Source organism: Barbus barbus, assembly GCF_936440315.1.
Source record: "Barbus barbus genome assembly, chromosome: 32".
In the NCBI taxonomy this organism is placed as follows: domain Eukaryota; kingdom Metazoa; phylum Chordata; class Actinopteri; order Cypriniformes; family Cyprinidae; genus Barbus; species Barbus barbus.
The window spans coordinates 6389407-6405622 of NC_136760.1; the positions used below are offsets into that span (position 1 = coordinate 6389407).

Sequence of the window (16216 nt, forward strand, 5' to 3'; positions counted from 1 at the left end):
CTGAAAGTAGAATAAAGTCATAACTTAAATTTTGTTTTAATGGATAAGAAATATCAAGGAAAAACACTGCATCATGTTCTTTCAGTTTTTGTAGAATTATCAAAAGAGGCATTGTTCTTGACAAAATGAACTACTGTGATTTTGGGATTTGTAGCTTTCTTACAGAAAACTAATATCAGTCCTATCAATTACAATTAAAGAAATGGAACTTTTCACTGATGTGCATTAATTTATTTTAGGAAATCGATTTTACATAAATGACTTGGACATACACATCACAATGAACTCAAATGTCTCAAATGTCTATATGTACATAAAGTGAAAATAAATACATAATTAATTACATATAAATGACAAAATTTCAAACAAGGGAAACTGCTGCTTTTTGCTTCACAGTTATATTATGTTCTGCCAATGCTATATTAAAGCTCAGCTGACTTGCATCTCAAAACATTTTCCAAACAGACTTCTCACCAACTTCCTGTTGCTTATTTGCCAGACTGGAGAAAACAACAGTTGCATAACCCTAATTGCTATTCCATCCCTATCCTACTTACAGATAACAGCATTTTACAACATGAGCACCTCAAGTTAAACCCCTGCTTTTACAGTCAGGTCCATAAATATTGGGACATCGACACAATTCTAACATTTTTGGCTCTATACACCACCACAATGGATTTCAAATGAAACGAACAAGATGTGCTTTAACTGCAGATTGTCAGCTTTAATTTGATTTACATCCAAATCAGGTGAACGGTGTAGGAATTACAACAGTTTGCATATGTGCCTCCCACTTGTTAAGGGACCAAAAGTAATGGGACAATTGGCTTCTCAGCTGTTCCATGGCCAGGTGTGTGTTATTCCCTCATTATCCCAATTACAATGAGCAGATAAAAGGTCCAGGGGTTCATTTCAAGTGTGCTATTTGCATTTGGAAGCTGTTGCTGTCAACTGTCAAGATGAGATCCAAAGAGCTGTCCCTATCAGTGAAGCAAGCCATCATTAGGCTGAAAAAACAAAACAAACCCATCAGAGAGATAGCAAAAACATTAGGCGTGGCCAAAACAACTGTTTGGAACATTCTTAAAAAGAAGGAATGCAGCGGTGAGCTCAGCAACACCAAAAGACCCGGAAGACCACGGAAAACAACTGTGGTGGATGACCGAAGAAATCTTTCCCTGGTGAAGAAAACACCCTTCACAACAGTTGGCCAGATCAAGAACACTCTCCAGGAGGTAGGTGTATGTGTGTCAAACTCAACAATCAAGAAAAGACTTCACCAGAGTGAATACAGAGGGTTCACCACAAGATGTAAACCATTGGTGAGCCTCAAATACAGGAAGGCCAGATTAGAGTTTGCCAAACGACATCTAAAAAATCCTTCACAGTTCTGGAACAACATCCTATGGACAGATGAGACCAAGATCAACTTGTACCAGAGTGATGGGAAGAGAAGAGTATGGAGAAGGAAAGGAACTGCTCATGATCCTAAGCATACCACCTCATCAGTGAAGCATGGTGGTGGTAGTGTCATGGCGTGGGCATGTATGGCTGCCAGTGGAACTGGTTCTCTTGTATTTATTGATGATGTGACTGCTGACAAAAGCAGCAGGATGAATTCTGAAGTGTTTCGGGCAATATTATCTGCTCATATTCAGCCAAATGCTTCAGAACTCACTGGACGGCGCTTCACAGTGCAGATGGACAATGACCCAAAGCATACTGCAAAAGCAACCAAAGAGTTTTTGAAGGGAAAGAAGTGGACTGTTATGCAATGGCCAAGTCAATCACCTGACCTGAATCCGATTGAGCATGCATTTCACTTGCTGAAGACAAAACTGTACGGAAAATGCCCCAAGAACAAGCAGGAACTGAAGATGGTTGCAGTAGAGGCCTGGCAGAGTATCACCAGGGATGAAACCCAGCGTCTGGTGATGTCTATGCGTTCCAGACTTCAGGCTGTAATTGACTGCAAAGGATTTGCAACCAAGTATTAAAAAGTGAAAGTTTGATTTATGATTATTATTCTGTCCCATTACTTTTGGTCCCTTAACAAGTGGGAGGCACATATGCAAACTGTTGTAATTCCTACACCGTTCACCTGATTTGGATGTAAATACCCTCAAATTAAAGCTGACAGTCTGCAGTTAAAGCACATTTTGTTCGTTTCATTTGAATATCCATTGTGGTGGTGTATAGAGCCAAAAATGTTAGAATTGTGTCGATGTCCCAATTTTTATGGACCTGACTGTATCTCTCCCTCTCTGCCTTTATTCTTCTGTTGGGCTCTGAATGTGAAGTGAAGTGAAGTGACATTCAGCCAAGTATGGTGACCCACACTCGGAATTCGTGCTCTGCATTTAACCCATCCAACGTGCACACACACAGCAGTGAACACACACACACCGTGAACACACACCCGGAGCAGTGGGCAGCCATGCTGCAGCGCCCGGGGAGCAGTTGGGGGTTCGGTGCCTTGCTCAAGGGCACCTCAGTCGTGGTATTGAGGGTGGAGAGAGCGCTGAATGTGTGAGCTAGGAGCTGATAACTTGCCCAGACCAGGTCTCATGCTTTCTTCCGGAAGACAGGTTGGTGATGACCACCTCAACGGCTTGGAACTTAATGTTCTTGGGAGGAACAGGACACACTTTGTAGGTCACCTCATCCCCCTCCATTGGCACATATTCACCCTCAATACTAAAAAGAAAGAGTATAATATAATATAATATAACTTAAAATGTAATCAAAATTATAACATTTTAAAAAACTATTTTATATTTTCACACTTACTCTGAGATGTGAACAAATATGTCTTCTCCTCCATGGGAGGGGCGAATGAATCCATGACCTTGCGACCTTGAGAAGTTCTTGCAAATACCCTTGAAGACAGGTCCAGTTCTGGCTCTTACGGATCTGACAAAATACCAGAGTAAAGAGGCTCTAGATCAATTTATACAGTGGGGGAAAAAATTATTTGATCCCCAGCTGATTTTGTATGTTTGCCCACTGACAAATAAATTATCAGTCTATAATTTTAATGGTAGGTTTATTTGAACAGTGAGAGACAGAATAACAACAAAACAATCCAGAAAAACGCATTACAAAAGAATTATGGATTTGCATTTTAATAAGTCAAATAAGTATTTGATCCCCTATCAATCAGCACGATTTCTCGCTCCCAGGTGTAGGTAAGGAGCTGAGATTAGGAGCACTCTCTTAAAGGGAAGCAATCAATCAATCAGATTCCAAACTCTCGAGCATGGCCAAGACCATAGAGCTGTCCAAGGATGTCAGGGACAAGATTGTAGACCTACACAAGGCTGGAATGGGCTACAAGACCATCGCCAAGCAGCTTGGAGAGAAGGTGACAACAGTTGGCGCGATTATTCGCAAATGGAAGAAACACAAAATAACTGCCAATCTCCCTCAGACTGGGGCTCCAAGATCTCACCTCGTGGAGTTTCAATGATCATGAGAATGTTGAAGAATCAGCCCAGAAGTACACGGGAGGATCTTATCAATGATCTCAAGGCAGCTGGGACCATATTCACCAAGAAAACAATTGGTAACACACTACGCTGTGAAGGACTGAAATCCTGCAGCACTCGCATGGTCCCCCTGCTCAAGAAAGCACATGTACAGGCTCGTCTGAAGTTTGCCAATGATTCAGAGGAGAACTGGGTGAAAGTGTTGTGGTCAGATGAGACCAAAATCAAGCTCTTTGGCATCAACTCAACTCGCCGTGTTTGGAGGAGGAGGAATGCTGCCTATGACCCCAAGAACACCATCCCCACCGTCAAACATGGAGGTGGAAACATTATGCTTTGGGGGTGTTTTTCTGCTAAGGGTACAGGACAACTGCACCGCATCAAAGGGATGATGGACTAGGCCATGTACCGTCAGAGGCAGGGCATTGAAAATGGGTCGTGGAAGGGTATTCCAGCATGACAATGACCCAAAACATACAGCAAAGGCAATAAAGGAGTGCCTCAAGAAGAAGCACAATAAGGTCCTGGAGTGGCTTAGCCTGTCTCCAGACCTTAATCCCATAGAAAATCTGTGGAGGGAGCTGAAGGTTTGAGTTGCCAAACGTCAGCCTCGAAGCCTTCATGACTTGGAGAGGATCTGCAAAGAGTGGGACAAAATCCCTCCTGAGATGTGTGCAAACCTGGTGACCAACTACAAGAAACCTCTGACCTCTGTGATTGCCAACAAGGGTTTTGCCACCAAGTACTAAGTCATGTTTTGCGAATGGGTCAAAGACTCATTAAAATGCAAATCAATTTAAAACTTTTTTGAAATGCGGTTTTCTGGATTTTTCTGTTGTTATTCTGTCTCTCACTGTTCAAATAAACCTACCATTAAAATTATAGACTGACCATTTCTTTGTCAGTGGGCAAACGTACAAAATCAGCAGGGGATCAAATATTTTTTTTCTCTACTGTAACACTTCTTTTAGGTAATAAGAAGCGCAAAACGTCTCTTTATGTTTCACTAAAATTAACACAACAATACATGGTTCATCGTTTCTAATTGAGATTAACCAGTATTTTTTCCAATGCATCTATTCTCTAGGCTATTTCACAATACAATACAAATATTTTCATTACATTTAATTACAAAATATTTAATATTTATAAAATTATAAAATATATCAAAATATTTAATAATATATTTCAGCATCCATTAGCTAGTCAATATGCAGAACACCCTTCAAAATGTAACATTTTTAAATATCGTTTTATTTCTGCTTTTGACAACAAATAATCATTACAATAATAAAAATGCATAATATATTCTCTGTTATAAATATGTATAATCAGTATAATAATATTCATGTCATAATTTTGTCTGCAACGACTTGGACACAAATGAATCTCAGTGTCAGTGGTCACAATTTTGTTTTTGTGTTTCATTATTTATTCATTTTATTTTATATATTTGCTCTGAGATGTCTTAAATTGCTATGTCTTTTTCACTCTCTTTGGCAGTTATTGGTATCTCCAGTATTGAAGAATAAAGCAGAAAAGTGTCGATATTCATAAAAAAATGCATCAGCTACTTTAAAGTCAGACAAAAAAAAAAAAAATCTTTCATCACATTTACACAAAGTACAAGGAATGGTTTTGGTACTCACGCTGAATAGGTGCGTGTGCGTTTGGTTGGCAGTGGACTAGGAGGCTCCCCTGTTTGGGGCGGTTTCCTCTCCAAGACATTACTGCCCTCTCTCAGGAAAGGCAGTGAAAGTGAGACAGGTGTATGTGGACAGTGCGGCTTTCGATCAGATGTAGACGTGCTGTCTGAATCAGCCATTGGTGTGAAGTTCACTGGAGATGAGATGAGGTCTCTGTGGTTTGAAAACATGGTTTTGAAAAACACAAACCAACAAAACATTTGAATTATATTTGATATGAGACATTAAACAGTTGCTTTGAAATATCCATCCTGTCTGACTTGATCTGCTTTTGCTGAAGAGAGGTTTTTTGTGTTGTGTTGATCTCTCTGCACTCAAATCTGGATGCAGCAGCAGCATCAGGACCACATCGGATCTTCTTACTAGGGGCGACTGTTTTCCTCCTTCATATTGTTTCCCTTTCATTGTTTTCCAAAGCGCCCAGGGTTTCTTCCCTGTAGTCTTAAAAATCCTTATCGACGGTGACTGTGATTAAACTGCGAGTACATGTGTTTTATTATCATATTATCAACCTGCGCTCCACAATGAGAGTTGTTTACAAACGTAGTCCACAGTATGCGACACCATAACAGTAAAGGCGTAGTCAATCAACGGTAATATATACGGACAGGAAAATATAATAGGACAACGATGAATTCTTACCGTACTGTACGTTATAGTGGATACCAATCTTGCGCTGCGGATACAAATATTTCTACATAGCTACATTAGAATCCAGTATTAAATGCCTGAGTACTAGCATTCGTGATCCACATATTCAATTCAAGGGACCCCTGCGCAGCACACAATAAATGAGGTTACCAGATGAAAGGGAGGGGACACACCATCGAAATTGTACGCGAGACGCGACGCGACAAAAACGCTCCAATTGTAATCAACATTACACTGCAAGCGACAGAATCCTGACGTCAGTCTTCAGTCGACCAATCAGAGCGCCCTTAATGTAAAACAGGCGAGATCAAGGTTTTGACGCGACGCAGTGTAGATGTGGTGCTTGTTGTTCATGTTTTAAATACAGTTATAGATTAATTTAAGAAGAATGTTACCGCATATACGGAGAATTTAACTGCATAGTACGTAACTGTGTATTGTGTGCCTCAGGGGTCAGGGGACCACCAGGCGTCCCCAAGGGAGAGTGTAAAAATATACAAACAAACTAAATAAAAATGATTTAAATAATTCAAACAGTTCAGTTTCCAAATAATATTTTACACATTTCTCTTTTTTTTTTTTCACAGTATACATTTCATCTTTATACACAAAAATGGACAAAATTATTTTAAATGAATTTTATTTTATAATCCACTGTGACCAATCAGCATTCATTTCCTCACGAACGAAAAAACAAATAGAAAATAATGGAGTTATAACCAAGAGGATGTGTTTGTGGGGTGTTGCAAGCAGCACGAAACCCATTATTCCTTTCACAGAGCTGAAAATACATCAAAGACAGTATTCTTTACATTTACTGCACTGGCTAGAATTCATTTAACAGTAAAAGTTCATCTGAGGAGGATGTATGTGTTGAATCAGATAAAGCTAGTCATTTACTGCTTGGTATCTTGAAAGCAGCTGCTGATCAGAGTGATTGACGTCACTGCTTTGACATGGGTATGGCTCTGTTTGAAAGGGGGGAAACAAAATACAACCCTACAAAAAAGGGCACTCAAATATACAGGAAAAGTGCTCAAGAGATTGGAGGTCTGATTACTGATCCATTACTCAATAACTCATCCAAAACACTTAAGATAATGCACATTGGAGCTTCTTTGCACATTTATAAATAAGCATTCAGTTTAAAACGTTTATAAACTTGACCTGTGGTGCACTCAGTACCAGACACATTTGATGGTGGTGGTGTGATGACAAGATCTGCCAGGGTTTTGAAGAATAGGCATAGACAAGTCACTCTGACTCACAGTAAGAATAGCTGCATGAACAATAACGGACAAGTTTCAAGCTTGCATGAATGAGAACAATAATTATGAATGTTTGATCATCTCTGCTAACTGAATCATTCACGTGAAGTAAAAGACTATCCATTAATAAAGCTGATTACAGGAAATTCACAAGCAGCTCTCATTACAGTTCAGTGTAATATTACAAACAGCAGAAATTAATCATCAACAGTTGCCTGAAAAGATATTTGGATGATTTTCTGAATTAAACTCCCACTAAGCATGCGCCTAGCTTTTTTTGTAAGCTAACTTTTTTAAATGAACCATTCTGTAATACACACCGACTCAGATTGTAATTTAAAAGCATTACAGTTGCTAAACTTAATACCTTTTATCTGCTCTGCAATGTATTATATAGCTTTGAACAGTATTGACATGACTTGTCTATGCAACACAGTTTTAAAATGTATTTTATGTATTGTGTATAATTCAGATCATAATTACACGAGTATTTAAACCTTTCATACACATACCATATCCTCCTGTTTGAGTTTTGATTATGTATATTTATAGCCAATCACGCTAATTTCTGCAGCTCCTTCATTCTGTTGAGGGCGGAGCCAGCCTTGAACCATTCGATCTGGGTTTCGTTGAAGGTGTGGTTCAACTCAATGGTTTCCGAGCTCCCATCACTGTGCTTGATGACAGCCTTTAAGGACTAATGGAACAATAAAATAAAGTTATAAATGGAAATTACCAGGAATATTAGGAAAGGTAAAAAAACAACTAAAACATATTTCCATCTTTCTTTAAGTGTTCTTTTATTACTTTAATTTTTAAAGCAATTTAATTTGTTTACTTTAATGTGACCATTAACCAACAAACTCATGACCATGAACATGTGAAAAACCTCAAGTACACGGTCAGTCAAACAACAGGGGGCAATATATAGTTTATATTTTTTAGCAAGTAAAAGGCCTATTAGAATAATTGTGAAAAATATCCACATTTAGATCATAGTACAAGTATTTATTGCTGAGAAATCAGGCTTTTGAGAAACATTTATTTGCACATCTCTCAATCTTCACTGTATTTCACTGCATTGTGTTTCGCCCCACATAATGAAAAAATACAGACATAAAACTCACTATTTAATTATCATCTTACTAAGCCATATTATTAAGAAATTCAGAGTGACAACTGATATTTTTATGCATATTATGCAAGTAGTCTGTTATATTGATAACTGATATACACTACAAGCCATCAGAATTCAGTCTTACTTTTTGGTCATATAAATATCAGCAACTGCAGAAAAATTGCTTATTTTTGCTCAGGTTGGGCCTCTGAATAACAATAAAACTTTTAAAGATTTTGTATAAAGGTTCAATAAACTATTCCATAGGGAGAAAAAAGATCATTTGGATTTTTTTCTGAATATTTTATAATATGTCAGACTTTACAGAGTTAAATGAAATATTTTAGGTTAAAAGGGGTTTATTTGGGAATCCCTGGCTAACACAAACCAGGAAAGAGTTATATCAACTATATCATGAATAAACAGAATCACTCTTACCTTTCCAGGGGCAAAGCTCTTAAGCCCTACAATGGAGATTTTATCATCTGGGTGAATTTTGTCATAATCAGCAGGGTTGGAGAAGGTGAGGGGCAGCAGGCCCTGTTTCTTCAAGTTGGTTTCTGTTGACAGACCAGACAGAAAAATTCAAATCAATTGCTAAATGAAGCTTAGCTTTAAGGGGGAGGAATATTTCACACTCACCATGGATTCTAGCAAAGCTCTTCACAATAATGGCTCTCCCTCCTAAATGTCTGGGCTCCAGAGCAGCATGCTCTCTGCTGGAACCCTCACCATAGTTCTCATCTCCCACTACTATCCATGAAACATTGTGCTTCTGCAAGTGGGATATTACAGGACATTTAGAAACCGTTACGAATATAAATGCTTAAAGTAGGCAGAACACATCAAAAACAAAGAATAGAAGGAGCGCTAAAACAGCTCTTACTTTGTAATGGCGGGCAACATCAGGAACACCACCAAATTCTCCAGTCAGAAGGTTGCGAATTTTGTTGACGGCATCGTTTTCGATATTAACAGCACCAATGAGCAAGTTATTGGAAATGTTATCAAGGTGGCCACGGAACTTCAGCCAAGGTCCGGCAGCGCTGATGTGGTCGGTGGTGCACTTTCCTTTCACCTGACAAATAGTTACATTATTCAGAGTTATACTGAAATCCCAAATTTCACACATCTAGGACTAAAACCTACTTTGATGAGCACTTGGAGGTCCTCAAGATCGTTTCCACTCCATTGGTCAAAGGGCTCAAGCAGCTGCAGCCGGTTGCTCTGAGGGTTGACATCTACTTTCAGGCCAGACCCATCAGCTGGTGGGTGCTGGTAGGTGTCCTGACCTGGGTCAAAGCCACGGGCAGGAAGCTCATCTCCTGTGGGTGGCATCAGTTTAAACTTCTCTCCATTAGAGGCTGTGAGGAAGTCAGTTTCAGGGTTGAACTTCAGTGTGCCTGCGATGGCAAGGGCTGTGACGATCTACAAGGCAAAAAATTATATGAAAAAGGGAGAGAATAAATCAATTTGCAAGATTGCAAAAAGGAAAGGGTTTTGGAAAAATATTCAGAGTGTGTCATTTAAAAACAGGTCAACGTACCTCTGGGGAAGTGACAAAAGCATGAGTGGCAGGGTTAGCATCGTTTCTGGCTGTAAAGTTTCTGTTGAATGACGTGACAATGGTGTTCTTTTCTCCCTTCTTAACATCACGTCTGCAAGAAAGAGTTTATTGGTTTATGATATGGCTTTATTACATAGCTTTAGTACACAGTTCTTTGAATTACTTGGATCCTGATTGGTCAATCATGGAATTGAGGTCAAATATTTTTGTATAAAACTGTATGACTGTTGTCACAGGCCTGTGATTTTGCTCGTTTCATATCTCTTGTATGACTCAGCACCCTCTTTCTCTTCATACAAATCAATTTCATACCCAATTAACCCTTTATTGACTGGAAAATGTCAGTTGTACATTTCTGACTGTACATTTCCTTACACATTACAAAAACTTTGGGGTCAGTAAATTTGAAAAAATTCATAATTTTGATAAATTCAACATTCTCGATGGCTAAAAGAGACAGTCCAGACATTAAATTCAATTTTAAATAAATGCTGTTCTTTTGAATTTTCTAATATTTAAAGATTAAAGCATTACAGTTCCCACAGAAATATAAACACATTGTCTATCATTAATCATAACAAGAAATTTTTCTCAAGCACCATATCAGCATATTAGAATGATTTCTGAAGGATCAGGTGACACTGAAGGCTGGAGTAATGATGCTGAAAAATTCAGCTTTGCCACCACATAAAAAAGGGTTATTTTAAATTATAATAATACTTCACAATTTAACTGTTTTTATTGTATTTTAATCAAATAAATGCAGTCTTGCTAAGCATAAAATACTTTGCAATGAAAATCTGTAATGCTGAATTAAGACCTTACAAAAACCATCTACAATGATAAATACTTTACCTGTCCCACTGACCAATGCAGGGTCCGCAGGCATTAGCCAGGACAACCCCACCAACATCCCTCAACACTTTAGCCTGCAGGTAAAGAAACACATTCAATTATTCAATGCAGAACAATCCAGTTATTTGGACCTAAGCAGTCTTGAATAATAAAATTCCAGGGCTCTTAAACTCACATAGCCATCTCGCTCGATTGTGGCACGAATCTGCTCCGACCCAGGGGTGACAGTGAACTGGGATTTGCATTTGAGTCCTTTGTCAAGTGCTTGTTTGGCCAAAGAGGCAGCTCTGCCCATGTCCTCATAACTGGAGTTGGTGCAGCTTCCAATCAGACCTGTAATATTTAGGTAGAGAGAGTGTGTTTATGAAAGGGAGCAGTTTTATTGACTAATGACCATAAAAAGTCTATAACCATTAAAATGAAGTAGATATTAAATCACTGACCAACTTTAACGTCCAGGGGCCAGCCATTCTTCTCAGCAACAGAGCCGATGTCTGAAACAGGGTGAGCCAGGTCAGGAGTAAATGGGCCATTGATGTGAGGCTTCAGCTGTAAGGGAGCGTATTAATCATTAACACTTTTTTTGTAACTTTAAGATACATTCAGCCCACTTACCCTAATTGACCTACTCTTACCTCACTTAGATTAATCTCAATTATCTGGTCGTAATGACAACCGGAGTCAGGTACCAGCAGATCTTGGTTCTCATTTGATAAAGCAGCAATTTCTGTGAGGGATAAATGAAATGAGAGGCCAACCTTTTTTAGTATGAGCTAAAAATTATCCAATAATGGGAGTCTAGCACTTCCGCTTACCTCCACGACCTGTCTTCTCCAAGTATGTCCTCATACGGTGGTTGTAAGGGAATACAGAAGTGGTAGCTCCAATTTCAGCGCCCATATTACAAATGGTAGCCATTCCTGATTAGAAACCAAAATAATTTTCAGTTTTTACAACGACTGACATAAGACACCCATGTCTCGACTGCATGAAAAGTGTATCTCCATATGTCACTCACACACAAAATTTTTGCTTGGATTTTCCACATGCTGACAGTTTATAGAGCCCAAAATTGGAGGCAAACTGAGCGATGATTGCTATGTTTGCATTATCTAAAACACGTGATCTGAGATAAGTGGCAATGCCAAGAGACATTAAGCAGATTAAATAACTAAACCTGTCAACTTTTTCCAAGTCCTGTTAGGTAAAAAGTGTTTGACTGAAACTGACATCCCTGACAAGTGTCGCATTAAAAGAACAGCAATTTCAAAGTTAACTATGCACTATATACAGTCACACTACAACTATAAACAGTCCAACTGGACTTTGCACGTGTTTCACAGATTTACAAGTGATATTAATACCGTTTGTATTCAACAAGGCTGTTTTTCCTCACTAAAACTTACGAAGCAAATTATCATATGTACTGTCAGCTAACTACCATCCTCTGAGGAATCTAATTCCATCTGGACAATAATGTCTGAAAACTTCTCATTCATTTTGACCTTCTTTAAATACCATAACTAAAGCTAAATTTATCATTGCATGCCTTGGTGCACTGTAATTATGTATTTAGACCTTTCATTATGGATGTAGATGTTTACTCTACAGTTGGTAGTTCAGGTACTGCTAGCATTGACCAATATAAAGAAGGAAAGTTCAATCCAAAATATTCATTGTAGTTGCAGCTACAGGTGTGATCCTTAACTAACTTATATAATTAATGAATGTATTAAATGATATGATGACATTAGAAAATTAAACCAGTCTAAATATTGCTTAAGCAAGTTTTCACCTGTGCAGGAGATAGAGTCCACACCAGGGCCGTGGTACTCCACAATGGCACCAGTACCACCCTTCACAGTCAAAATACCAGCCACTTTAAGGATGACATCCTTTGGTGAGGTCCAGCCAGATAATGTGCCTGTCAATTTCACACCGATGACCTGGAAAAGAAGATATAACCTGTAAACACTTCCATTTGCCTAACTTTAGATAGGAAGTGTTAGCTTTTTTTAAATAAATACACAAACAAACATACTCGTAAAAAAGAAAGTGGCAACTCACATTTGGACACTTCAGCTCCCAGGGGATTCCTGCCATGACATCAACAGCATCAGCTCCACCAACTCCAATGCAGATGGAGCCCAGACCACCACCATTAGGGGTGTGAGAGTCTGTACCAATCAACATGACTCCAGGGTACGCGTAGTTCTCCAAGATAATCTGAAAAAGGATTATATTATTTGCCTGTAACAAATACAAACTGCATACTGTGATCAGCTAAGAACAAAAACAGGAAAATCTGTTTTTGCATTAATACTACTGCACCGCAATATAATATAATAAATATAATACAAAATAGTCATTGACCAAGCACCCAAAACAAAACTCATACGGGTAGACGAAGTCAAAAAATTGTATCTCCAGTACCTGATGGATGATCCCAGAGCCAGGTTTCCAAAAGCCAACACCATATTTAGCCCCAGCGCTAGCCAGGAAGTTGTAAACCTCTTGATTCACTTCCTGGTTCACAGCAGAGAAAATGAATTAAAATAATGCATCAGTGAAGAATGAAAGTGACTTTCATTCATACAGTACAAATGTAATCTTTAAGCTAAATTTGAGCCTAATGATACATATCCAGAACAATCACATGTGCACTGGACCCTTTCAACATCACTATATAGCATTGTTCACCTTTGCCCTCTGTAGATCCTGGGCTCCTCCGATCTGGGCCTCGATAAGATGGTCACAGTGGATGGTGGACGGCACTGCCACTCTTGGGAGTCCACTGCTGATGAACTGCAGCATGGCCATCTGTGCTGTTGCATCCTGCATGGCAACTCGATCGGGTCGCAGGCGCAAGTATGTGCGTCCTCGAACAATTTCCTGCCCAGCTGGGTCATCCAGATGGCCATAGACAATCTTTTCTGACAGAGTGAGTGGCCGGTTGAGTCTGGAGGATGTGATTTCACATGTAAACACTTGGGAAAAACTTTTTAAAAACTAACCAATCGCCAGAAAAAAAAAAAAGTTAAAGAGTTTGTCTGCAAGAATAAAACAAATAGCAATTGTAGTCCCCCTACAAAAGATAAGGAGGGCAGAAGCAAATAATATTGAGTGTAAAATACTGTAATGCTATCTGACCTTTTGCGCACAATGTCAATATTTGAGCGAAGCTTGTCATAGTTGACGGAAGAGTTTGGCTCAAAGTGGCTCATGGCCACCTTGGCCTTTGCGCTGAGAGCTGCTGCCACATGAAGGCGTCGGGCACCCTGACCCAGAGCGAGCTGAAATAAACAGGGAATCATTACATAAATAACTGGAACACAAACTGAGAAATCAAACAGTAAACAACTATTACAAACAGGGCTCCAGTACCTTTGACCCAATTTCCATTATTATTTTTAATAGACATTGCTCTCTCAATGAGAAAATTACATTGAATTAAATACCTTTGAACACAGCATAAATAATAATAATCTATATTTTCTAGAAAGCAGTTTAAGACTTCTGGGGAGTTTTTTTTTTTTTGTCCATGTCTTCAGGTCTGGAAATGAATGGTAAAATTCCCTAATATTTTCAGTTCCCATGTGACAGTGAGAGCACTGTATATTATCAGAGCTGATACACACAGCAGTTAAACATACATGTAGTCAATCCTGACCAAGACATTGTCATTCCTGTGATGCCTTATAATAAAACCATGACAGCATCAAGGTTAAGTACTTTTTCAACCTCATTTGCTGTGGACACGAAAATGCTCCTGAGTTGTTCGTACTGCGTACATGTGTTTTGTAAGCTCATATATATATATATATATATATATATATATATATATATATATATATAAAAAAATACATCAATATGGATCGCAAGTGTAAATCATAATGTGAAATCACAGCTGCTCACTTTACTCAATATGATCAAACCTCAGGTGTGAAGCTACAATAATTCTGAAATACATGCAATAATGCGATATAGCTAAAATATTAACATTTGTTTTATAAATCGCGTAGTTAGCAGCGGTGTTGTTAATCTGCGTCGCCAGCGTCGTTATCCTCTCTGCGCCGTTTTAACCTTGTGTTCACCTTGCGACTAAAACCAAACAGCCAGAGAAGAAAAATCCACATTCGGTGAATCTATAAAACGGCTCTAATTATTTCTGGTTTCGTGCTTTGGCTGTCCTGTATTAAACAGCTGGAAATAAAGATTAAACGCCATCCGCGTCTGCTATGACATCCTTGGCCACAATGACCTGTGAACACTTCGTGTGCAGATCCAGCACGAAAACAATCAGTTCACTCAATCGGTGCACCTCAATATGTCAAGCACAGCTACGAAAGGAATTAATTAACGAATTAACGAATGCAAACCATGCGTGTTGGCAATATAAAACGTAGATTTTGATGTACCTGAAGCCGAGCGACGGTTAAGCAGTAGGTCGCCATTTTGTTCACTGACAAAGATGTGACGCGAGAAGATGACATCTGGGTATAAGAGCTCATGTCTTGGAAGGATGTTGAAATATATGGATCTAATTGTGTCTAGTTTTGAAAGACCAGCAATTTAAGATGTTCATATTTTTTCCCCCAATTTTTTTTTTTTACGCAAAATATGTCAACAGACAGGGAGAATACCAGCAGTGGTCAGTTCTAGTAATATATTGTCCAGATATTCATCTCGTGCTTTTAGGACCTTGTCTAAAATTACACGAACATTTCTAAATTTCTTTTTATGTGCCAACTTGTTTGTTTATTTAACATTACCATAAAAGCAATACAATAAAAGGCAACATCGTCTTTATTCAATATACATTTATTTACAATTATTAAAAATATAACGAAACATAGATTCATAATATTTTAAGAAGCCTAACACTTTAAAGAAAGGGTCCATTTGTTCATATTAAATAGCCTAACTACGTTAGTAACTAATGAAAATTATTTAAAAAATGCATTTGTTAATTTTAGTTAACACATTTGGTCTTTGAGGGGGGTTTATTTCGTCCAGTAGGTGGCAGTAAAATGCTGCGCAGCCTTCAATACAAAATATCAGAAGAAGAAAGTTCGGAGGTCGTTCAAAATGTGACCCAGGCCCACGAAACCAGTCATAAGGGTCAATTTTTTGACATTGAGATTTATACATAATCTGAAAGCTGAATAACTAAGCTTTCCATTGATGTGTGGTATGTTAGGACAGGACAATATTTGGCCGAGATCAAAGTCCCTTTAGTCTTTGGACAACATACAAAATATAAATATTGAGTTAATTGTCTTTAAAGTTGTCCAAATTAAGTTCAATTCATATTAGCCTACTAATCAAAAATTAAGTTTTGATATATTTACGGTAGGACATTTACAAAATATATACATGGAACATGATATTTACTTAATATACTAATGATTTTTGGCATAAAAGAGAAATCGATAATTTTGACCCATACAGTATATTTTTGGCTATTGCTACAAATAAGTTAAATAAAAAATAAGAACAAAATACAAAATCCACATATATGTAAATTTACCTATATATATAAATATATATATATATATATA

General features: G+C 38.2%; 2 protein-coding genes across 6 annotated transcripts; both read right to left on the reverse strand.

The window, feature by feature from the left end:
- Positions 1-217: 217 nt before the first annotated feature.
- LOC306852192 (cold shock domain-containing protein C2-like) lies at positions 218-6086 on the reverse strand. 2 transcript variants are annotated; one of them, XM_079388875.1, is made up of 4 exons: positions 5840-6063; positions 5141-5350; positions 2794-2916; positions 2154-2700 (listed from the first exon to the last, which is right to left on the reverse strand). In XM_079388875.1, the coding sequence occupies exons 2-4, from the start codon at positions 5314-5316 to the stop codon at positions 2538-2540; spliced, it is 462 nt and encodes a 153-aa protein (XP_079245001.1). In that variant the 5' UTR covers positions 5317-5350; positions 5840-6063; the 3' UTR covers positions 2154-2537. The 2 variants fall into 2 exon arrangements, with proteins under 2 accessions (XP_079245000.1, XP_079245001.1); XM_079388874.1 differs by having other exon boundaries at positions 218-2700; positions 5141-6086.
- A 301-nt stretch (positions 6087-6387) lies between these two features.
- LOC306852030 (aconitate hydratase, mitochondrial) lies at positions 6388-15124 on the reverse strand. 4 transcript variants are annotated; one of them, XR_013782549.1, is made up of 19 exons: positions 15074-15124; positions 13806-13948; positions 13356-13614; positions 13089-13181; positions 12723-12881; positions 12451-12601; positions 11471-11575; positions 11291-11382; positions 11099-11204; positions 10831-10988; positions 10656-10729; positions 9780-9891; positions 9383-9661; positions 9120-9311; positions 8876-9008; positions 8672-8793; positions 7629-7813; positions 6749-7127; positions 6479-6629 (listed from the first exon to the last, which is right to left on the reverse strand). XR_013782549.1 is itself a non-coding variant. In XM_079388620.1 (18 exons), exons 1-17 carry the CDS (start codon positions 15107-15109, stop codon positions 7673-7675), a joined length of 2355 nt encoding a protein of 784 aa, XP_079244746.1. In that variant the 5' UTR covers positions 15110-15124; the 3' UTR covers positions 6479-7127; positions 7629-7672. The 4 variants fall into 4 exon arrangements, 2 of the variants coding, with proteins under 2 accessions (XP_079244747.1, XP_079244746.1); XR_013782550.1 differs by having other exon boundaries at positions 6749-7813; XM_079388620.1 differs by having other exon boundaries at positions 6479-7127.
- Positions 15125-16216: the final 1092 nt, after the last annotated feature.

Bases quoted from the DNA above. Each gene is read 5' to 3' on its own strand.
- LOC306852192 (XM_079388874.1), bottom strand. From the start codon at position 5,397: ATGTTTTGTTGGTTTGTGTTTTTCAAAACCATGTTTTCAAACCACAGA. The intron at 2,917-5,140 runs GTGAGTACCAAA...GTATTTTGTCAG, and splicing joins CGCACACGCACCTATTCAGC to ATCCGTAAGAGCCAGAACTG. The intron at 2,701-2,793 runs GTAAGTGTGAAA...CTTTCTTTTTAG, and splicing joins ATATTTGTTCACATCTCAGA to TATTGAGGGTGAATATGTGC.
- LOC306852030 (XM_079388621.1), bottom strand. From the start codon at position 15,109: ATGGCGACCTACTGCTTAACCGTCGCTCGGCTTCAG. The intron at 13,615-13,805 runs GTCAGATAGCAT...CACATCCTCCAG, and splicing joins ATTGACATTGTGCGCAAAAG to ACTCAACCGGCCACTCACTC. The intron at 10,989-11,098 runs GTCAGTGATTTA...TAAATATTACAG, and splicing joins GCCCCTGGACGTTAAAGTTG to GTCTGATTGGAAGCTGCACC.